The sequence below is a fragment of the Solanum pennellii genome, chromosome 6, assembly GCF_001406875.1.
Source record: "Solanum pennellii chromosome 6, SPENNV200".
In the NCBI taxonomy this organism is placed as follows: Eukaryota; Viridiplantae; Streptophyta; class Magnoliopsida; order Solanales; family Solanaceae; genus Solanum; species Solanum pennellii.
This window is the reverse complement of record NC_028642.1, coordinates 52,098,898-52,123,410: the sequence shown is the minus strand read 5'-3', so window position 1 is coordinate 52,123,410 and position 24,513 is coordinate 52,098,898. Positions and strand designations below refer to the sequence as shown.

General features: G+C 28.7%; 3 protein-coding genes across 3 annotated transcripts; 2 read left to right on the top strand and 1 right to left on the bottom strand.

The window, feature by feature from the left end:
• Positions 1 to 7,576: 7,576 nt before the first annotated feature.
• Positions 7,577 to 10,150, top strand: LOC107021295 (myb family transcription factor PHL11-like). Its single transcript, XM_015221923.2, has 6 exons — positions 7,577 to 8,062; positions 8,959 to 9,035; positions 9,124 to 9,187; positions 9,363 to 9,438; positions 9,546 to 9,615; positions 9,780 to 10,150. The coding sequence occupies exons 1-6, from the start codon at positions 7,915 to 7,917 to the stop codon at positions 10,089 to 10,091; spliced, it is 747 nt and encodes a 248-aa protein (XP_015077409.1). The 5' UTR covers positions 7,577 to 7,914; the 3' UTR covers positions 10,092 to 10,150.
• Positions 10,030 to 14,505, bottom strand: LOC107021294 (isoflavone reductase homolog). Its single transcript, XM_015221922.2, has 4 exons — positions 14,131 to 14,505; positions 12,415 to 12,655; positions 11,100 to 11,303; positions 10,030 to 10,378 (listed from the first exon to the last, which is right to left on the bottom strand). The coding sequence occupies exons 1-4, from the start codon at positions 14,458 to 14,460 to the stop codon at positions 10,212 to 10,214; spliced, it is 942 nt and encodes a 313-aa protein (XP_015077408.1). The 5' UTR covers positions 14,461 to 14,505; the 3' UTR covers positions 10,030 to 10,211.
• Positions 14,506 to 20,634: 6,129 nt separating this feature from the next.
• On the top strand, positions 20,635 to 23,328 carry LOC107021639 (bifunctional pinoresinol-lariciresinol reductase 2-like). The gene is made up of 4 exons (XM_015222339.1): positions 20,635 to 21,029; positions 21,547 to 21,787; positions 22,091 to 22,294; positions 22,968 to 23,328. Exons 1-4 carry the CDS (start codon positions 20,700 to 20,702, stop codon positions 23,129 to 23,131), a joined length of 939 nt encoding a protein of 312 aa, XP_015077825.1. The 5' UTR covers positions 20,635 to 20,699; the 3' UTR covers positions 23,132 to 23,328.
• Positions 23,329 to 24,513: the final 1,185 nt, after the last annotated feature.

The following is a 24,513-nucleotide window of genomic DNA, read 5'->3' as shown; positions in this document are numbered from 1 at the left end:
GATATTCATGCTTGTAGGTTAGTAAATATTTTTTCTTATTTTATTATGTTTACGATTTCAAAGCATGATAGTTAGGATTTCACAACTTTCCCCTAATTTCGCAGCTAAGGCTTCGTAGCTTTCTCGGGGGATGAGTTTCAAAGTGGATATTCATGGTTGTAGGTTAGTAAATATTTTTTCTTATTTTATTGCTTTTACGATTTCAAAGTATGATAGTTAAAATTTTACAACTTTTCCGTAATTTCGCTGCCAAGGTTTCATAACTTTTTTCGGAGCTGAGTTTCAAAGTGGATTTTCGTGGTTGCAAACACAATAAAATAAGAAAAAAGTTTACTAACCTATAACCATGAATATCCACTTTGAAACCCAGCAATGAAGAAAACTGTGAAACCTTAGCCGCGAAATGAGGAAGAAGGGGTGAAATCCTTTCTGGAAAATAATGAAATGAGGGGAAAATGAGTAATTAAGATTTAGGGATTTAGTCAAGTGACACATGTGGAATTTAACAACTTTCATTAATAAGAAGATAACTTTTGACCCAATAGTTTGACGAAAATGGTAGTTTTGAGCCGAAATATAGTTTAAGCGTATATATGAGCTATTTCGAATAGTTTAAGGGTACTTTTGACCTTTTTCCTTTCAGCCTATGTGGCAGTGGAAATCTATTGGGGTGCCATGTAGCATTCATGTGGCATCCACATGGCATTTAACAATTTCCGTTAATTAGAATGGCACTTTTGACCCAATAGTTTGACGGAAAGGGTAGTTTTGAGCCAAAATATAGTTTAAGGGTATATATAAGCTATTTCAAATAGTTTAAGAATATTATTTTACCCTTTTTCGTTTTAGTTATTAGGAAAAGAAAATTGGAACTTATGTTTTATAATTATTTAATTATTTATTACTTGATTAGGTAAACTTTCTTATATAATTTTAATTAAATTTTATTACTTAAATTCTTCATGTAAAAAGTTTTTGATTTATAAATCTTATTTCATTTTTGTAAAATATATTTTTATTATTATTAGTGACGTATCGCATGAGGCAGAGATGAAAGTGAAGATCAATTCAAAAGTCATACGGCCAAGAGAGAGGGGGAGTTTCAAGTAACGTGGGTCAATATCCAAGAAAAGGGAAGATTGATGATAATATGAGTCATCATAATTAAAGCAAAAAGGCAGAAATGGAGGCTCGCAGAGCATCAGGTTATATGAGATAAAAATATGTTATCAAAAGTTAAATATAAGTTTTATAGAGTTGTGACACCTACATTGTTTTATAGAGAAGATGTTGGCGTGTCAAAATGCACATGTTAAAAATTAGATGAGGTATGAGGAAGCTCATACTAGCTAAGAGCAGTAGGACGAGGAACAAAGTTATACATGACAAAGTGGTAGTAACCTTCATGACGGACGTAAGAGCAGCAAGACTAAAATGGTTCAGAATATGAAAAGGAGGTATATGGAGAAATCAATATATAGTGGTGAGAGTTTGGCTATAGCAGATTTTAAGGGAGATAAAGGAGAAGACCAAAGAAGAACTAAGGAGGTGATCAAACAAGATATTACACATCTTTAACTTACTAAGGATATGACCCTAGATAGAAAATTTTGGAGATTGAATTAAAATAAAAGGATAATAAGTAATTGTGTGTTATAGTAATTTTACAAAGGAGAAATAGGGGGCTAATGTCCTCTTCTCATGATCTTCTCTTCAATAGTAGTCTTACCTAGTATTTGCATTGGATGTTATATATTCTTCGTTTTTACAACATGTTACTTTAATTGATTTGTTCATCTTGCGACTTTATTGTTGTTATTTTTCGTCCATCTTTCTTTGATTACATTAGTTTAAATTGAAAATTTATTGAAAATAATTTTCCACTAAAATTTACATATATTGACTATCCTTCAAACATGCACTAGGTAAACTAACTAAAAACTTTCATAATTGGAATTTTTAAAATTTTTATACTCACATATAAGTTTTCTGATTTGTCGAGGGTTCGCTGAGGATGTCATTTTAAAATTGTGGTTAAATTTGAAACTATTCGATGAAGATTTAACCTATTTAATTAATACTATGTTTTAAAAGGTTTTTGAAGTTGATAGAAGATGAACTATTATTATTTTTATAAGGCAAAATTGTATATAATGACAAACTAATAAATCAAATTAATTGTTATAATCACCTTTTGATTTAATTGTCCCGTAGCAAACGTTTGTCAGTCACCTCTCTCCCTCAAACTCTCGCTCGCCACTCTCCTCTCTCGCTCCATCTCTCACTCGCTTCCTCTCACTTTTATACAAACACAAGTGTATAAAATCTGCTTCTATTTGTATAAAGCAGAGAAAATTGTATAAATACATATATTTTTGTTCCCCTCTCTCCCCTCTCCCAAATCTCACTCGCCACTCTCCCTAATCTCGCTCGTTTCTCTCGCTCATACAAACAGAAGCAAAATGTATAAATTGTGTTTCTGTTTGTATAAAGCGAGAGAAAATTGTATATACACATATACTTTCGTCCTATACATTTATAATTATACAATAAAAATACTCCCTGCCCAGTTTCTTTTGCCTTTTTCGCTTTCTCGTTTTATACAAATTCAAATTGTATATAATTTCTCTCTTTCTCGTTTTATACAATTCGATTCAATTGTATATTCTCTGCCCAAGTCTCTTTTGCCTCTCTCTCTTTCTCATTTTATACAAATTCAAAATGTATATAATTGTTCTATACACTTATAATTGTACAATTCGTTTTATTAATTTCGTTTTATACAATTCTTTGCCCAAGTCTCTCTCTCTTTCTCGTTTTATACAATTCGCTTCAGTTGTATATGTAAAGCGAATTATACATTTATATGTTTGCTATGGAGTGCAATTATGCAAACTTTGTTACAGCACACAAATATAAATTTTATATTTGCTATATGTGAAAATTGCCTTTTTATAATATTTCATGATTTGGTAACAATATAAAAGTACATGTATATTAATATCTCTTATGCACAATTGTACAAAATAAATACACTGTAAAGTACATAATATTTTGTAACCTTTGTATGTGGGTGTATAAACATTATTACAAAAAGAAAGTTGATTCTATACTATAGGATAACATACTCAATGTAATTCTACAAGTGAAATCTAAAAATGATATAATATATATAAATCTTTCACATATGTTTTAGAGATAGATATTATTTATGATAAATTTTCTTTACAGGAAAACAATACAGAGCAGAAGTTGACTATATGTACATTAGAATACAAAACAAAAGTTGGCTATATGGATATGATGATGGATCTAGGAGGAGGCATAAGGTGTTCACCCAAACTTTCTCGTATAAAAATGCACGGTGGAAAAGATATTTTTAAAAAATTTAGTGTACGTAAATAGATTTTGAATTTACTAGATAATTTAATGATTTAGAAAATTCAAAATTTTATCTTTTTTTATTGATAATATTTAGCAATATATTATCAAATGAAGTAGTGTACTAATCATAAAATCGGGATTCCTCTTTGTATATACAAGGGTATATCCATAAATGGTTAGTTCCAATAGTGAAAACCGAACGTTTAATCACTTTTGAATTTGCATCATCAAAGACTTGATATTCTTCAATGACGGGATTAAAGACATGAAAACGAATTTTATTAATTATAAAAAGACCAAAAACAAACGAAACCATTCAAAGAATTAACACATATCATCATCCAATAATAACTGCTTTCAATTGAGAGAACAACGAGTATTTTTTTCTTTGTTCAATGTGTAAGTAGGCAAAGCTCTCAGTATAGATAATTGAACACCACTACACATACCATCTTTAACTTTTCAACCAAATCATGGCTAGGTACTCTTCGTAAAATCTTAACAACTTCTTTGGCTATAGAAATGACATCTTATTTTTCATTTTCCTTGATTTCCTTTGAGATCTTTGTAGACATACAAATTTTATTGATTTTTTCATACGAAATTTGGATTAAATTCATGTGTTATTTGGGTTGGATGATTAATTGGACTTTACAAATAAATAAGTTCATTTTTATTAAATTCAAATCCAAGGTCCATTTCATCTTGAAGTCCAAATCCACGAGGTGACGCCACATGTTCAAATGAGATGGTGGGCCCATTCCAATCAAATGCAAGAACCAATCACAAATCGTCAAGCGTCAAAATGACATACTTTGGTCAATCATAAGCAACTTTGTCCACCTTTACAACTATAAATAGAGTATGACATTCTGCAACTAGAGAGAGTACAACACCAATTACATATATTTTCGAAGGAGTGATCAGAGGTCGGCTTAAAAGACGAAGTCCTTCCCGATATTTCCAGAGATCAAATACACCTCAACGAGGTCTACATCATCCTATATTCGAGAAATATACTATTCATGGCCTTTGAATCACGGAGATGTTTAAGGAGAGAAGAATCAAGAGAACAATAGAATTGTACTCACAAGATTCATCAATGAAAATCACATTTTTCTTTTATTTATTTTGCTTGCACTAAATTTTTAGCGCTAACGGAAATTTGTTGCAAACAATCATAATTTTTTTTCTCTATACTTTGATTTAGAATAAGTAAAGTTTACTCATCATACCGAATTACTATAGTCGAAAAGAATCCACAATCTCCACGCCTTCAGATTCCAATAGAAGAATAATAAGCACAATAAAAAGGGATGCCAACATAATAAAGAGTTATTCTCATTCTGATTCTAATTTCGATTCTAATTACAGTCGAAAAGAATTGACTATATCCATCCAATTGGAGGAAGAATAATAAGCACAATAAAAAAAAAGGATGTTGGACTATGATTACTACCGTCGAAAAGAATCAACTATCTCCACGCCTTCAGATTCCAATAAGTGGAAGAATAATAAGCACAATAAAAAAAGGATGCTGGACTAAGGTTATTATCGTCGAAAAGAATCGACTATTTCCATGCCTTCAGATTCCAATAAGTGGAAGAATAATAAGCACAATAAAAAAAAAGGATGTTGGACTATGGTTACTTCTGTCGAAAAGAATCACTATCTCCACTCTTCACATTCCAATAAGTGGAAGAATAACAAGCACAGTAAAAAAGGATGCCAATATAATAAAAAGATATTCTCCGATTCTGATTCTAATTTCGATTCTAATTCCAAGGGGTAAAAGAATAATAATAAGCATAATCAAGAAAAAAATCGATAAAAAAGATGTTTTTTATGTATGGAAAATCACCAGTTTCAATAAACAATTGAAGTTGTACTAAGTGTTACTTAATATGTAAACATTTTTATTTTTTTATTAAATCTCATATTTCTTCATTCACATATTATCGTAAATATTTATCTATATTCAGTATTACATTTAACTAAACGATTAATTTTAGAATTTTAAAAAGTAAACTTGAACATACATATTACTAATATAATTATCATGAAGTAAAAGATATTATGTTTAAAGTTATTTATTTTTTATTCTTTTATTTAGTCTTGACCAAAAAAAAAAACATAATAGAAGAGTGGATTGTTAATATTGAGTAATTGGGAGGACGTGGCACGTGAGTAAACAAATAATTCTATTCCTCGTTTGCCGGCGAATATTCCACGCTGCAATAAAGTGGAGAGTAACAAAAACATCATAAATTTTTAAAATTTTCTTTTTTTGACTTTTAATAATTTAAACCCTTATTTTGTTTCTTTCGAATTCCAATTCCATCAAATTATGTGTAATAAATTTATGATTTTTAAAAAAAATTATCTCTGGAAGGAATATATTCCTCTTTCTATAGACATAAATCATAATCTATGACTTACTCCAACAAAATTTCCATGTATGCAATCTTATTCTATATTTCAGTCGTATTTTGAGTATTACATCGATTGCAAAAAAAAAAAGTTAAATTTTTAAATATTAGAGTTAACTATCTTGAGATAAATTATTTCACCATATATATGAAATAGCATATCTCATCACTACAGTATAAATGATGATATAAATTATTTCAAACATGACAACTGAATAATAAATAAAATTTTATCTTACCATTATTTATTTTTATTACTTAAACCAAACAACTCCTAAATGTTTGAATTATTGACAACCAAAAAAGGGTGTTTCTTGATAGTATTATATTTTACTATATGTAATAAATTTGATGTGATGCGATATCAATTTATGATGGTGAATTTCATCATAGACTAGAAAAGGTGGATGGAATGTGTCACCGTTAAATCAAAAATAAAATAAATTATTTATCGGCGCTCATGTCTCTTCAGATTCCTCGCCGATGTTCCCTCTCCCTGTCGTTTTCTTTATCCAAATTGATACCGCAATTATATCTTTCATATATCTTGTTTATAATATTACGAATTTTACTGGATTTTAAGTTTTAGATTACATGTATTTGATGCGTCTAGTTACATCCAAATACATATAGTCAAAATCATGTGTAATGCGATTTAGATCTATACATTGTATCTAAGTGAATTCATATATATTTGACTCTTGTAGTTGCCTCTCTTCCTATATTTGGTATTTCAAATACGTGTATCTAAGGAGTTAATATCTTAAAAGTCACTAAATTGTGATAAACTATCTAACAAAGTCATTAAATTTTGTCTTGTATCAATAAAATCACTTTATATTGAAGTTTTTATCTTTTAAAATCACTCAGCTACATTTATTATTAGAATAAAATTTGATATAAAAAAATAATATTATTTATGCTTTATAAACATGAATCTCATACATAAACAAGTTTCTAAACTCTGTATAAGACATATATACACACTGGTGGAGTTAGGTGGGGGTTCATGAGTTCGGATGAACGCAATAGCTTTTCCGTAGACCCTATAATTGTACTAAAAAATCGAGTAATAACTTGTGAACCCCTAAAAAACTAATTGACAGCTCAATAGTAAGGAAGGGGAAAGAAATTTAGAACCTCCTAACTTCTAATACTGATTCCGTCTCTGCATAATATCTAATTTATTTTAATGATAAATGTAATTTTTATAGATACAAACTTTAAGTTGAATAATTTTGTTGTTATAAAAAAACATTAAATGATTTTGCTAGATAATTTTTAATAGTTCAACGACCTTTTATAATATTAACTTTGTATTTAAGATACATATATTATCTCGCTCTCTTCTCTCCTTTTATTTTTCCACTACATAAAAAATGATCATTAGCGGCAATTAAGAAGTATTTTTAGCGGCAATAAGCACTCTTTGTATATGTCCCTAAAGCCTTTAGCGACACTGGTTCTAATGACACTTAACCAATGTCGATAAAGATTTTAACACTCTTTATTAATGTTAATATTTAATGCCGTTAAAAATTATGTTTGTTGTAGTGTTCTCGTTCGCTTCTCCCTTATTCTAGTGTATCTGGTAGAAAAACACATGTATATATGTATTCGACTAGATATCTAGAATGAAATTATTCACTAATGAGACAATATATAATTATTTCAAACCACATAGAAAATTAATAGATATAATATAGTAGTATTATTTGTCTAATTAGATAGTTTTTCCATTTCTTATACATTTAATTTCGATTCTTTTGTAACATGATTTAGTGTTGGAATGTTTCTTTTAGGTTAAATATGTAAAATTATGTTAGTTGATATTTTTTCATGAGAGACAAACTAATAAGAATCCCTCCTCGATCACTTTAATATTATAATATAGTATACGTTATACTGTTTCATTTAAAAATATTAAACCATCAGAAGAGACATCTTTATTTATTTAAAGTTTGTCAATTGGAAACTCCATTTTGATTCTCTTTTTTTCTTTATTGAATTTGTATCCTTTTGATCATTGATAATTGTTGTAACATTGTACTAAAATTTGAGCTATTTTTGTTGCTTAAATTTCAGTATTTGTGGGAATAGTATGTATAATGCAATTGATAGGATGGGAAGTAATTTGTATGAGAATGATGGGGTGGTGATGACAAGAGACCCAAAGCCAAGATTGAGGTGGACTGCTGAATTACATCAACAATTTGTTGATGCTGTCACTAAGCTTGGTGGTCCTGATAGTCAGTACACTATTTTATATTTTTGGTTTCATTTTGTGCTTTTTATCTACTTTTTTTAGTTGGGGATTGCTGAATTCACTTGCAACAATGATGATAATAATAATAAAATATTCAGTATAATCTCACAAGTGGGGTCTGTGGATGGTGGTGTGTGTACGCGAACCTTACTTGTGCACCTTGTGAAAGCAGATCAGAGAGATTGTTTTCTGAAGACAATGACTGAATTCATTTGTAGTTCCAAAATTACTTCTCTCAGACTTACAATAGTAATGAACTGTTGTTCTGATCCGATTCGAGTTGATTCATTTTAAGTTTTGTAAGTTGGTTTGTTGTGGTTTTTGATATATGCAGTAGAAAGCGAGCGGTTGCAGAAAGATCAGCTTCATTAAGATTGTTTGGATAAAATAGTAGTGTCTGCAGTCCTTTTTAGCTCTTGATTGTTATAACCTTATCAATTGAATTGAGTATTTTCTATGTTATATTTGGTTTCAGTAGAAAGGACTAAATCTTAATGAGTCAACCATTAGATTGATCCAATTCTGTTTCTGGATATCCTGTTATATTCATTGAAGTGATCCTGTTTTAGATCGATATCCTTTTTGAGATAAAAATTGTTAGTCGAGTGACCATATGAGAAATTAACTCGAGAATATGTGGAAAGTACCAAAATCATGTCAAGGCTGTCAATTCTGCAAATTGGAGTATCCTCTTACCTCTATTGCTTGAGATATATCTTTGTTCACCTTTGACTTAGATTTAGCTTCAGGAAGTAAACTAGATAGTTGAAATATGAATTTTACATGCCTTCACTTGCTTGTGCTAAGTGAATTTTTGCATTTGGAATCATTTTTTGTTATACGCACCGCCATGTTTGATGGAAGATCTTGGATTTACAGAAGCAACTCCCAAATTAGTACTGAGGTTAATGGGCTTGAAGGGTTTGACACTATACCATTTGAAGAGTCATTTGCAGGTAAAAGTTTGTTACTGCGCCTTGTTTTTTTTCAATTTATTCTCTCTCTGGTAATTACTTTCGATGTCTCTTTACCTTGTATTTTCAGAAGTATAGACTTGGACAGCTGGCCAAGAAACAAAATGCAGCCGAAGCAAACAAAGAGAACAGCGGTGAGTTTGCTATAATTTTGAGAATTTCCGACAAATAGCATACTAACATGCTACAGAAAACCTTGCCTATTGATTGTAGAAATAGTCAACTTTGTATGTTCATTAAAGCTTCTCGTGTGTAGATTCGTTATGATGAAATCTTAACATGATTGCATTGCGTTCTCCGATTTCACAGGGGACTCCTCTGGACAGTTTGGTTTGCATTCCTCAGGCCCCAGTACCTCTTCATTAAGTATGAACTTTATGCAAGGGTAGGTAACATGTTGTGTGCATTTGGTTTTCTCAATACACCTTATCATTTTACTCTGTTAATCTATTGACTTCTCGCTAATGAATGGCTTCACCTCTGTCTAAACAGAGAAGTCCCAACCACGGAGGCAGTAATGTCTCAGATTCAAGTTCAGAAAATATTACAGGAGCAGCTTCAGGTATGCATAGACTTGTTTACTAGCACCATTCGTATTCCTAATGAGTGTAAACTTACAAACGCTGGACGTGATGATCCTAATCCTGTTCTCCTAGCTATGTTTAGTCCACATTTATTGGCTTTAGGTCGCCCATTCTAATAGCAAGATTAACTCTCGCTAATCAGGTGCAACAGAAACTGCAAATGCGAATAGAAGCACAAGGTAAGTATTTGCAAGCAATATTAGATAAAGCTAAGAAGAACCTCCCAGACAACATGAACTCTCCTAATGCACCGGAAGCAACAAGCTCTCATCTCCCTGCTTTCAATTCACCTCTGTCAAATTTGATGGATTATGGAGAGAACCGGGACTACAACATAGAGCTACCAACGTCTAATTACATCGTGGAGAAAGAACAAAAGAAGGATATGAATCTTTATAAGCTCAAAGAAGATTCCATTAATTTCGATTTGAACTCCAGAAGTAGCTATATATGATTTTTGTCAATAATTGTTCTGTTCACACAAGATTATTACAGAGTACATTATTTGCTGAATTTTTCATTCATTGAAAAAACACGAAATTCAATCCTATCGATGAAATTAAAAAGAGAAAAGTTAATTAAGAAAGCGTTTTAGATATTCGTCCATACGAGTATAACAAACTTCAGGGTAGAGAGCAGAGGCTTCTTCAGCATTTTGTCCAATTTCAAAGTTAGTTAAACAACCTTCATAGAATATGTGGTAGAAATGTCCCACTCCTACCTGCCCAGCATAGTCCATTTCTGCATCAAATACCGAGTCAGATATCTCTATAACAGTCATTCGTTTCATTATAGTAGTTAAGTTTTCTTGTGGAAGCGACTTTTAATGCTATATTATCTGTTCTCTGTAATAACATTTTACTGTTGCACACGAATCTTGTTCTTTTGTTTTAGTGAGAGCAAATGTTTTTGAATTATTTATATTTTGTTTTGAAAAAGTGAGTAAAGATTCTTTTAGTACAAAAAATTAAATTAATGAAGAACATAACTATAGGAGGGAACAATTTTCACACTGCAGTTTTACTACATTCTTTTGAACTAAATTAATGCACTTAAACTTCTGCGAGCATCAATCAGATACTAGTAAAATATGTTACAAATTATTTAACTCCTAAAAAAGAAGAATGAAATAATTTCTCTTTCATGTTAAACAAATTTTAATTATTATGCTAAATCAATTTTAAAATACTCATGATGTAATATTGTCTGTCTTGGACCAAGCCTACACAACTTCTCCTCAAAACGCATCACAAACATTAGAAAATCACACACCTTGTATCTAACTTCTTAATTTTTTCAGCTATCGATACAGAACTTAGTTTGCACTCCCAACACAAATCTTAATCATATAAATGTTATCATATATTTAACACCACAAGTTTTTAAAATATTTATCATTCTTAATTTTCCCATCGAGCCAAACTATATCACATAAATTAAAAGTCGGAATTGTTATAAGTACCTTTCATGGAAGATAGGAAGTCTTGTTGAGAGATACTAATTTTGTCAAGTTGTGTTCCTTTAAGCTTTTCCCACTTAGCTATCAATTCCCTTTGGGTCATAATGTTTTCCGGTGGTCTAAGGTACACTGTCTTGTTCATTGTCCTTGGATCATCTATACTTTTTATAGTGTATGTTGCCACGTCATCTTCATCCATGTATACCACTGAATAAAAATAACCCAAATAAGAAAGAGAAAAAAAAAAGAAGAGTTAAAATTTTCAAAATATAAAAGGTACTTTACTTATAATAAAAGCTACCCCATTAGTTTATTTTCCAAGAGCCTGTTTGGTTCAGCTTAAAAGCTGGTCAAACTGACTTAAAAGCTGATTTTTGACTTATTTAGCTGTTTGGCAATACTCAAAATAACTTATTTTAAATTAAAAAAAACTTCTTTTAAGCCAAAAGTTAAAAGCTGGGTAGGGGTGCTTTTTTTTTTTTAGCTTATAAGCTGTTTTAAGTTGACCACGTTTTTATCTTTTTGCCCTTAATATTTTTATATAATCTCCAAATTACCCACATAACTCTAACATCTCTTTCTTTCATTTTTCCCTTTTCACGTTCGGCATAGCAACTTCAGCACTTTTATCCAAACGCATAACTGCTTATTTTAAAAATAAGTTTCAGCACTTTCAAAAGTACTTTTTTAAAGCTGCTTTTATTAAGCCCATCCAAACGGGCCCTAAGACGATTAAAAGAATAATAACTTTGTTATATTTTGATAATTATTTCATTTTGATAATCCACCCTTTAATAACACTTACTTTTCATATAGACATATATATAGAAATGTTGCTACTTCCATATCTTATGTTATTTTTCTATATAAATAAAAATATAGCTAGTTAAAATTAATTAATTTTTTATTTTTCCATTATTAATTCTTTTTTAAATGGTAACAACATTGATCACCTGTATATACATATTATAAAGCTCTAAAAGGGTTTCTCTATTTTTTTAGTTTTGGTATTGATGTATAAGGTACCTAAATAGAGTGTACTTTAAAAAAAGCTAAAAGGTAGATTAGTAAAAGCTTTTTTTATTGATAATTTCCTTAAAGAACATGTAAAAAAATAATAATTAAATAATGGACATATATATAATATGACACAATTGTCAAAAAAGACAAGTAATATAAGAAAAAAAAATATAACATATTAATTAAGATATATTACAAGTCGTACAAAAATCTTCTTTCTATTCTGGGTCCAATCAAACACTATCGTTATATTAAATATAAAACGAAGATATAATATTTTCTTTTTAAAGAAAAGTACCTTTAACATTGCCATCTCCATAGAGACAAACTTTGTGTTTTGGAGGAACAAGAGTTCCAAGTTGAGAAAGGTTGCCAACAAAATAACCAGCAAAACAATTAGCAGAAATGTAAGTATAAGGAATTTGAGCTTCTTCTATGGCTTTTCTCACTTCCATTTTCTCATCAAATGTTACTCTTCCTGGTTCTATTGCATCTCCCATTAGTGCTGGATCCATACCAAATTCCGATGGAAAAAATCGCTGCCAATTTCAATTAATATGAATATCATGATATAATACGTACGTACATACACATGTCATTTATTATTTTCGTGTACAAACAAAAGTGAACATGAAAAAAAGCATATAGTTTGTGGATGTGAAAATTAAAGCATAATTAATAAAGATAACTTAATTAAGTTTGAAGGACGTAATGATGAAAGCATTAAACTGTATCTCATCTAGAAGCTTGGGAGAATTACAAAGTGGTCAATGAAGAGTGTAGACTGAAGACTACTAATTAGAGAAAATTGTTTAAGGGTGAATAAGTAATTATTAATTTATTCAATTAGTCATCCTTATGAGTCAAGTCAAAGTTTCATCACAAATATCCACCAACTTTACCTTTTCTAGTGGTCTTTTTGTAAACGTTTTAAATATTTTTATGTTATATTTTAAAAATTTATCTGCTTATATTTATTACCATAAGAAGGCTGGCTAAATAATACAATTAATTGATTGTTAGGTTATTTATTCGGAGGATTAAAAACTTTAGATTCGCTTTTGAATTTACTCCTCAGTCCAAATTTATATGGTTGATGATTATTACTTGTTCTTTAATCAATTTTTTTTTTTGCAAAATTATCTAAATATACATCTTATTTTATGATAATTTTTGAAATTCTCTTCTATTTAAAAAACTCAAAAAAATCTATATCGGATACATCACCCTCCTCTCATTGATACATTCTTATCCTCCTCTCGAATACACCCCTCACTTATGTATCCAGATGTGTCTGATGATGTATCTCGATGTCCTACCTTTCACTGATACATGCCTCCCCTCTCAAATAGTGGCAGAGCCAGAATCATCAGTAAGTGTTTCAAAAATAAAAGAAATAAACACACGAAGTAGCCGAAGGAGGTTCGACATCTACTATATATACCTAAAAAATTATTTTAACCATGTAAAAATAATATAATTTTCCGTCGAAAGGGGTTTGAATAACTCCCTACTGATAATATGATTTGGCTCCGCCACTACTCTCAAAAACATCCCCCACCTATGTATACGGAAGTTTAATGATGTACCCGAAATCTATAAATTTTAAGGAATTTTTATAATTTAAAAAAATAGTAAAATAACGTAATTAACTCTTAACACTGAAAAGGTGAATTATACTTTCTTTTTTATATTTAAATATTTTAAATTATTATAATATATAGTACTTTTTATGTAATTTTTAAACATAGATTTTATTTCAAAGAATTAAATATATATATATATATATATATATATATATATATATATGTCCAAACATACATCAAAAGTCCATCATTTGAATTTTGAAAATCTAAAAATATCAATTATTTAAGACAAGCTAGTATTTTCTCTCTCTCTTATTTGCCCTTTTTTCTCCTTGGTTAGATTTACTAAATAAATGCAGTAGAATCACTATTTGACCAATCAAAATATCAAATCTAAACTATAGTCTATAAATAATTAATATGAGTACCTTAATATTTCCAGCTTCTTTTATGGCCTCAACCAACTTGAGTTGCAACAATATATTGTGACTTCTGAAATGCACACCGGACATGGTGCATATAACAACATCCACCTCTTTCACAGCCTCCACTAGGCTCCGATGGTCGGAGAACGAGGCCTCGACAAGTCGAGCACCTTGCTCTTTAAACGACAACAACATCTGTAGTTTGTCGATATCGAGGCCGATCTCCGACCGTTGCAGGACATACGTTGTATGTCCTGCAGCTAAACTAGCCTTCACAATTCTCTTGCCTATATAACCGGTTCCACCTACAACAAGAACCTTGCTTTTTACCATTGTGTATAATGTTTGTTATTTTGGAGAAACTACGTTATGACTATTTATATTGTGAAATTTGCTATATTTTTCATATTATTTTTTTTCAAAGGTGTGTGTGAAAATGTAGATGAAATATAAGATTTTAAGTATAATTAATTACGTAGTACTGTAGTAATTAGGTAACGTGTCTTTGTCATTACTGTTGATTTGGTTAAATAGAGAAGTTTGATATTGTACAACAAACGAGACTTTTTAATTTCTCTGATTCATTTTTATTTGTTATATTGTGTTTTTCGAAAGTTGATTTGATTAGTTTTCAAAGTTACATTAGATTATATTAAATTTGATATCGTAAATAAAAAAGTTAGATATTCAAAAAATATACAAAAAGTACTATGAATTATAATTTTTTACCTATCGATGTTATAAAAAAATATATCGTAAAATGTTTAACAATGGATATTTGAATTTTCTTTTCCATTTCTTAGAGTCTGTTTGACATTTCTAATAAAAACTGGTTATTTTTAAAAGTGTTTTTTTTAAAAGTGTTTTTTGAAAAAAATAATAATTAGTTTTTGACAAATTCATTTGAAAAGTGCATTTGATAAGCAATTTGTGTTCGACTAATTTCCTTTAAAAAATATTTTAAAGAGTAAAATTACGAAAAATGACAAGTCATGTGCTTTTAATATTAAGATTATTTTATAGAGAGACTATTTTAAATATTTAATACAAAAACTTTGATTACATTTTTAATTTTATTATTAAAATGTACATATTAAATTTTCAAGCAATATTGTACATAAATAAATATTGTTGAAAATATTAAAAAGAATTTTTTTTTGTCATTTGTTGTTACCTAATTTTTATTGGATTCAATCTTAGCTATTATCTTTTTCTTTATTTTTTTTGGTTATAATTCTCAAAAGTTCTAAAAAAATCAAATTAAAATAAAACAATACCTAAGTTGAGAAAATAAAATTTTGTTATTTGTTACTCTTTGGAGGGTCTAAATTTTTAATTGTGCTTTCTCTTTTTTTAATCCTACAAAAATATTATTGTTACTTTTATTTTTAAAATAATACATTAAGTAATAATATAAAACATAAATAAAATGAAAAATTTACTATATAAGAAATAAAATTATTGAACAAAATCAAACACACTTATGAAATATGTTAACTAATTAACTAAAAATATATTGATAAATATGCATATATATATGTAAGCGATCTTTTAATCTTAAAAAATTAATTTTTTATTTATGCTTTTGCTTTTTTCAAAAAGCAGAAATTTTTATTTCTTTCCCACCGCAGAAAAATTACTTCTACTTTCATTTAAAAGCAATTTTTTAAAAATTTACCAAACACTTAATTACTCAAAATTAATATTTTTTAAAAAAAAAAAGAACTTCTAACCTCCCAACGGTGATGCCAAACAGGCTCTTAATGTGATTAGGTAGAGACTGAAAGTAAGAAACACGACATTCACATCTAGTGGTGGTACGAGTACTTTATGTAATTTCAGTTTTTGAATTTTAAAAATATTAGTGTATTATTATTATACTAAATTAATTCAATATAATTTGATATTTTAAAATTTAATTTTGATATTATGCGTGTGAGAGATTGATATTCATAGTTTGATTAACTTCCAACTTTACATATATATATATAAAAAAGAAAATTATGATTTCGACTTTTCAAAAATTATAATATTAATATCTTTCACATTAATTGTTTGGTGATTTAACAAACCAAAGAGATCAAGGTTAGGTATTTGTCTTGGAATAGAGTCGTTTTAGCAAAGCCCTACAATTGTCACATTTGGTTAGTTTAAGTGCATGCATTGAAGTCCAAACTAACCAAGATGTGACACTTGCATCCATCACTTTACATGATTCTAAAATCTATTTAATTTGACACCAACCTTTGCTAATTAGCTCCATTTCCAATTTAATGTATGTTATTAGCTAGTATGATAATTTTATATGCTTTAACTGATAATTTTATATTTTTCCAATTTCTCTCTCTCTCTCTTGTTCTTCGTTCGATTTATCTCGATTCTTAACTTCATCTCTTCAATTCTGATTGTTGACAAAGGCACACAAATAAATATATATCTGGAATCTAAACTCTAATCTATCTTAAAATTTAACTAAAGTGATAATCATCCAAGATTTAACCACTATGGAAACTCTTACCTACTTTCATATGATGGTTAATTATGTCGAGATGCATTGATATTTTCTCTCCCAATTTTGCTTACTCAACATAAATTGAGCACTCCCTCCGTTACTATTTATATATCATTCTTTTAATTTGTATATGTATTGAGATATTAAGTAACTTTACTATTTTATTCTTATTTAATGTTCTCTTAGATCAACTTTATAAAATGATGAATATGGTAGATTTCAAAAATTAAGATGTATTTGGATGACTATTTAAATTTTTGAATTTTTTCATCAATTGATCCAAAAAAATTAAAAATTAATTTTTTCCCACCTTAATTTTTCTATATATTTTGTGTAAAAAATATTTTAATTTATTTGTTGATATTTCTTTTTCAAAATCATATTTTTTTAGAATAGTGAATGAAAAAAAAAGTTAATGTATGAAGTACTCCAACGAATATTAATTACTTATAGATTTTCTAGATTGATCACACTATATATATATTTTTAAGATAAATTAACTTTTTTATGAAAAGTATACAATATAAATGCATCATTTGAAAAATACAATCCACGTTATAAATACCGTGAGTGGGTTACGATTCTACCACTAAATCGCTAATATTTGTTTTTTTAACACTTTTGTTTTTTATTTGATACACTTTCATCGATAAAGACGATAGAAAAAATAATTCCTCAAGTCTTGGTGTTAATTTTTGTGTGTGCCTATTGATTTGTGATTGGTAAACTACATAGACTACGTCGATATATTTGCTTATGTTTAAAAATATGTACATATTTAATAGTAAGCCCACATACGTACATAGAGCAACTAATATCGGTTTACAAACTTAGACTTTGCAAAGGTGCAAAATATTTCATAAAATTCTATTAACTTTTTCCATCAGTGTGAAAATCGAAATAAACTAAAAATAAAAGCACAAATGAAAGAAATGAACCAACTAGGATTTCAAATATATTATGATGAAGTACTGTAATTATGGGTATCGATATTTTTCTCAAAACAATTGATTTACTGATCGAATTGAACCAATCATTCATTTTTTAAAATAAAATTGAAAGTTGAATTTTGCATAAATTTATAATTGTACTAAATATTTTTAAAATTTATAAAAATATATAAATAAAATGAGGGAGTCGTACTGAATATATTTAAAGATATTTTAAAAAATATATTATATAATTAAAATATAATCTACATTTGAATAAATTTTGGGTTGTAAATTTCATGCATTTGTGTGTGTATAAATAATCATATAATATATTATTTCCACGAAAGTTAAATTTGAAAGAAGTTAATAAAGTTAAAAATAAATAAAAACGAGAAAAAAAGATAGCTGATCAAATGGTAAGAACTCCTCACTTTCAACCTTCAGGTTGTGAGTTCGAGTCCCTAAGAAAGGCTCAAAGGGAGAGGTTAAAAAAGTAAGATGTGAGATGAGATAATAAGAAAATTAGCTTTTTTTTTATAATAATAAATGTTGTCCCTAAGAACAAAATATTTTTTTATATATAAAATATAGTCATTAGTGACGAAATTAGATTTTATTCGGCTACGGAATAGATATAACTTTAGAGACAATTGGTGTCGTCACTGATTAAAGTAAAATAATTAGTGACGACATAATTTTGTCGGTAGTAATAACCTTTTTAGTGATAAAGCATATTATTGACTACAAAAAAAGATATATACAATAAATAAATTTGTCACAAATATTTAAGTATTTGGGGACAATTTTTATTTTTGTACTTAATATAATACTTTTAGTGACGAAATACTAAATCGTCCTTGTATACTTTTAAGGACACACATTTAGTGACGACTGATTGACAAATTATTTTTCATCTCATAAGATATTTAGTGACGAGTATGATTTTTAAATGACAAAATTATTTTTCCCTAATAATCAAATTTGTTGTAGTGATTATACTCAACTAAATGTAATGTTATGATAATATATTTTTATGAAATATTTCTTTCACATACTCAATATAGGATTAGTGTTCAACCATTGTTGAAGGATGAAATTTCAAAATTTGAAAATTCATTTTGCAAATAAGTTTTGTTTCGAGTGACTATTGTTGCAAAAAATCGATTACGTATTGAATATTGATAGCCAAAAACTATTTGTTTGGTGATTTGGTGTAGTTTTTGAAGCATTTTTGGATGAATGTAATGTTTGGATTTACGAAAAAATACGAAGGCACTTTTTTTTGTATAAGAGTCTATGAGATTGTATATTATTGTATATGAGTGCATAATTACCTTTTCTAATTTTGTATAATGCTGTATATTAGGTATATAATATTGTATATCATGTTTTAAAATATTTTGGTAAAAATAAGATATGAAGGTTTTCTATGTTAATGTATACTGGATGTATATCGTTGTATACCAAATAGAGTTTTGGGCTATTTTTTTAACAATATAAATTAGGTAATTGTAATTTATGAAATTTTCCAATACGAAGAGACGAGACGAAAAATTATACTTAATAAAGTATATAAAAGTTCCTAGGGAATATACTACCCAAGAAATAATATTAATGTATGTGGTTGTTTGGTACACATAATAAGATGTCATATCTCAAATATAAGGTTGTGATTGATCATTTAATATTGTGTTCGATTGGCGATATAAATTTATCCGAATAAATTTGTGTAGTTCATCAAATACAATATAAATTCAATATCAACCTTAATACTGATATATCCTATCCTATCTCATCAAACTTTGAATTTACACCATATCCTAAATAAGATGAATTATTTTCAAAACTGTGATCTTATTATTATATATCCCAAAATACTTTAGTCTACAAATGAAATGTACTAAATAAGACTTTCTTGATTTTAAAGAGAAGCTAGAGGTTGCCCTACTAAACAATGAAGTATTTCTCAAGTTAAAGTCATTCATCTCCTTAAGCTACCTTCTCATATTTGTTCATACTTGACGTTTATAAAAGATAGATAATGACAAGTTAGGCTACACTATACTTCTAATATTTTTGAAAAAAAATTTATAAATCATTAAGCACTCTCTACATTTTTATTCAAATTTATCCGCGTTTGATGTATACATCAATCTAATATATGCATGTCATGTGTTTAAATTTATAGTTCATTTTATTAAATCTTAATTAATTATCATGTGTTTTACTTCATTAAATCACACAAAAATAAAAATTGCATTAATTTGATATATACACCTGTGCGGACAAGTTTTTTTCTATTTATTATTTTTTCAATCAAATTATCATAATTGAAACCAAGCTAATCACTTCGATTTCACAATATCTTACAAATTAATAACCAAAGAAAAGCTTAATTAAAAATGAAGGAAAACTATGTTATCGTAGCTTCGTGTCTTTGTTTCAGCAGGAAAAAGAACACTTTAATGTCCCACAAAAAGGAATAAAATCTATAAATAACAAAAGAAAACCTATACTTCAAGATAAAACCGACAACATAAAAGAAAAGAAAAGAAAAAACAAATTAATTAAGGGTGCATTTGATTTGGAGAAAACTATTTTCACAAAATCGGTTTCAAATTTTCCCAAGTTTAATCGGTGCAAAATGTTTTCGAAAAATATTCTCTCTAAGAAAACAAAATGAATTAGAATTCCATAAGTGACATTTCAAGTTCATTATCTCTTGATTTCACCAATAACAATAAGGAATTCTGCAAAGAGTATTAAAAAATTTAATATATATCTCCAGAAAAATCTTTCGATCTATATACGCAATATTATTTTCTATATATATAATATAATTTTTCGACTAAGAATGTTCAAGTAACCACTCTTCATGCCCCAACCTCCACTCCTTGACTATCCTTTCCCGAACCCCCCACCCCAATCTCACCCCGTAATATTTTGCCAGATTACATAAATATACTTTTTAGATATTATTAACATACAGTAATACTAGAAAATAAATAAGAAACTCACTTATTTTCCAAGATCGGTTCTATAAATAGACAACATATGGAGTATCTATCATATATTAACTAACTATATAGCCATTGATCCCAGGTGAAAAAGAAGAAATATATTGAGAGATGGAAAAAAGCAAAGTGTTGATAGTAGGAGGAACAGGATACCTTGGAAAGAGATTGGTGAAATCTAGTTTAGCAAATGGACATGACACATACATTTTACAACGTCCAGAAACAGGAGTTGATATTGAAAAAGTTGAAATGCTTATTTCTTTTAAGATGCAAGGAGCTCACCTTGTTAATGCTTCTTTCAACGATCATCGAAGCCTCGTGGATGCAGTTAAACTCGTGGACGTTGTAATCTGTGCCATCTCCGGTGTCCATATTCGTAGCCATCATATCTTGCTTCAACTCAAGCTTGTCGATGCCATCAAAGAAGCTGGAAATATCAAGGTGCGTAGTCTTACATTTTTTATGCAATTCTGTTTTTTTATTTTATTTTATGACTCGCAAACAACCTCTGGGAGAAATGCAAGGTAAGACTGCGTACAAACACAATAGGTCCGTGTGGTTGGGCAGCTGAATCTCCTATCTAAAAAGAGTAAAACGATTTCAAAATACATTTTATCCAAGTCTTCCGTTAAATTGGCCTTTTTTTGAACTCCTTGATGAAAATCCTGGCTTCCCCACTGATCGGTCCTTCCCTGGACCCTGTGCATAGTGAGAGTTTTAGTTCATAGGGCTGCCCTTTTACTCGCTTGAAGCAATTATTTGGTTAACTTTTTGATTTTCCTAAAGTTGGGACAAAGTGACTTTTCTATTACAAAACGAAGCAAAATAACTTCTTTTTTCATAATTTTTAGCTATTAGTTGAGTGATGTTCTGGATAATTAAGCTGATTACTCTGGTGAGTCAATTAAATCGAAGAATTTTGGTATGTAATATCACATAAACGTGTAAAATGGTACAGAGATTTTTTCCATCTGAATTTGGAACTGATCCAGCAAGAATGGAAAATGCAATGGAGCCAGGAAGAGTTACATTTGATGATAAAATGGTGGTGAGGAAAGCAATTGAAGAAGCTGGCATTCCTTTCACTTATGTCTCTGCTAATTGCTTTGCTGGTTACTTTCTTGGTGGCCTTTGTCAAATTGGTCATATCCTTCCTTCAACAGACTCTGTTCTCTTGCTTGGAGATGGCAACCAGAAAGGTAATTCTCCCGAGTTTAAGTTATGTATATCATTAACGTAACACTATCATGTCATCCGAAGAATATCCACAACAAGGGTGGATCGTGGATGTATCCTTTTGGCTACGACTTCATCTGAACCCATAACTTTTACTTGCATAGTATGTATAATATTACTAAGAATCTTAAAAAGTTTGAACTCACTAAATATAAATCCTGGATCCACCTCAATCTACAAGTTATTCTTCTTAAAAAGTCGGACGAGTAATATTAAAAATATGATTATGTGTATTAGTAACGACATCTTTTTGTTTAATTTTACAGCAATTTATGTTAACGAAGATGATATCGCAACATATACCATCAAGGCCATAGATGATCCAAGAACACTCAATAAAACACTTTACCTTAGGCCTCCTAAAAACATACTTTCTCAAAGAGAAGTGGTACAAATATGGGAAAAGCTCATAGGCAAAGAGCTTAAAAAATCAACTCTTTCCAAGGAAGATTTTTTGGCTCCAATGAAGGGTAAGAACCATATATTTTATGTAGCAAATCATATTTTTGTAGCACTACAAAAAACAGTGTGAATTACATAGGGATTTTCCTGATGATTAGTATGAAAATTGGCAGGAAACTTATTTTTCCACAAATTTTCAAGAAAATCCCATGTAATTCACAGTTTTCTTATAGTGTAGTTTGTACTCCCTTTTGTATTGACCAAACTAAGCCATTATATAAAGCAATTCATCAAAATAATATGTTTTTTTAAAATTTTACAAAACTAGTATAAACTTATTTCACAGTATCGTTTTAGGGTATATTTTACTTTTTAAAAGCTGACGGCGTTAGATTGATATACGTTACTCATACTAACGTTTTACTCCTAAAACATTACTCACAGTAACGTTACTCAAAAAAACGTTTTAGGAGTAAAATGTTACTCATAGTAACGTATATCAACCCAACACCGTCAACTTTTAAAAAATGAAATATACCCTAAAACGTTACTGTGAAATACGTTTATACTAGTTTTGTAAAATTTTGAAAAAATGTATTATTTTGGTAAATTATTTTATATAATGACTTAGTTTGATAAAAAATTCATTGATTTAATGTAATTTCTCATTTATCGAGAGTCAATTTAATGAACTATCAAACTAAATCGAAGTTTTTATCGTGGTTTACCATAAAAAAACAGAGCTTGAGTATGCAGAACAAGTTGGCTTGTGTCACTATTATCACGTATGTTATGAAGGATGCCTCGCGAATTTTGAAATAGGAGAAGAAGGAGAAGAAGCATCAACACTCTATCCAGAGGTTAAGTACACTACCGCTGAACAATATATGAAGCGTTATTTATAACTCTAACTAATAAACACGAAACATGTAAATGTGTCTTTTAATTCTCAACTTTGGCTTTGTAATAAACTTATTTGATTATTCTCTAATAATTGTATATATAGAAGTTGCATCTACTACCATTTGTTTTGAACATTTGTGTATTTATCAGAAATGTACCATGATTAGAAAACGTTCAAAGTACTCAATTATAATATTCAGATGTAGTGCCTCAACTTTTTTGGAGGATCGATGTGACAATATTTTTGAAGAGTTGATGCAACACTAGTTTTTACGAACATGCGTTGCACATTAATACCTCGCTAAATCATTGTAAACTTCCTTACAAGATAAAAGAATTGGAGTAAAAACACAATTGCATACATGAAATTAGTGTTAGAATTTAAGACCGAAAAAAGAGATTAAAAAAATTGTTTTTCAATATAAAATAAAAGTCGTAAATTATTAGAAAAAAATGTTTCTTTTAAAAATTAAACTAAAGTCGTAAGTTTCAAAATATTGTTTTAATGTTTAAAATTGTAAGTTGAAAAAAAATAATTAAAAAATTGTAACAAAACTACCTAATTGGCTATTGCTAGTCCAATTAAGAACATCCTAGCATGTATAAAACATATATATAACATGTATATGTATCTGATACTTATGTAACTGATATGATTGAGTAATCACTGAGAGTATGGATGTTCACGGGTCACTTTGGGACAGTAGTTGATAAACACTAAAATCATATCAATTTAATTAATTTTTAAATTATCAAAATCAAACCAAATCAAATATAATATACATTTTTCAGTTTGGTCTTTGTTGATTTTGGATCGATTATTCGTTTATTAATCATACACAAAAATTTAAAATTATTCATTCAAAAGAGGGGAGAAAGACAACAATCATTCAAAACAAAAAATAATTACAACGACTAACATTATAAAACTTTCTATCATTGAATTTGCTGTAAATAAAGCTTCAATTACAATCACTATGAAGGAAGAGAAAGTTACATTCCTAGTGCCACCAAAAATTGTGATAGACACTCATAAAAATGAAACCAATAAGATAAATATTCTTGTCTTTAACGTTTTTTGTTGCATAAATAAATTGTAAATAAAATTTATTAAAACCAGACATAAAAATTGTTATACAAGTAATGATACATAAATTGAACTCTTCTCAAGAAAAAAAAATAAATTTGTACTTTAACTTGCTCTTTAACTCACTTTTAGCAATTAAAAATAAATGTATGGAAAAATACTTTTTTAAAAGACTCAATCAAAACTAAGTAATTAGGGCTTACATGTGGGAATATAAACATGAATAATAACTCAAAGATCACAATGCATAATGTAGCGCAACTCATAATCAAGAATTTAGAATTCAGAATCAATAAC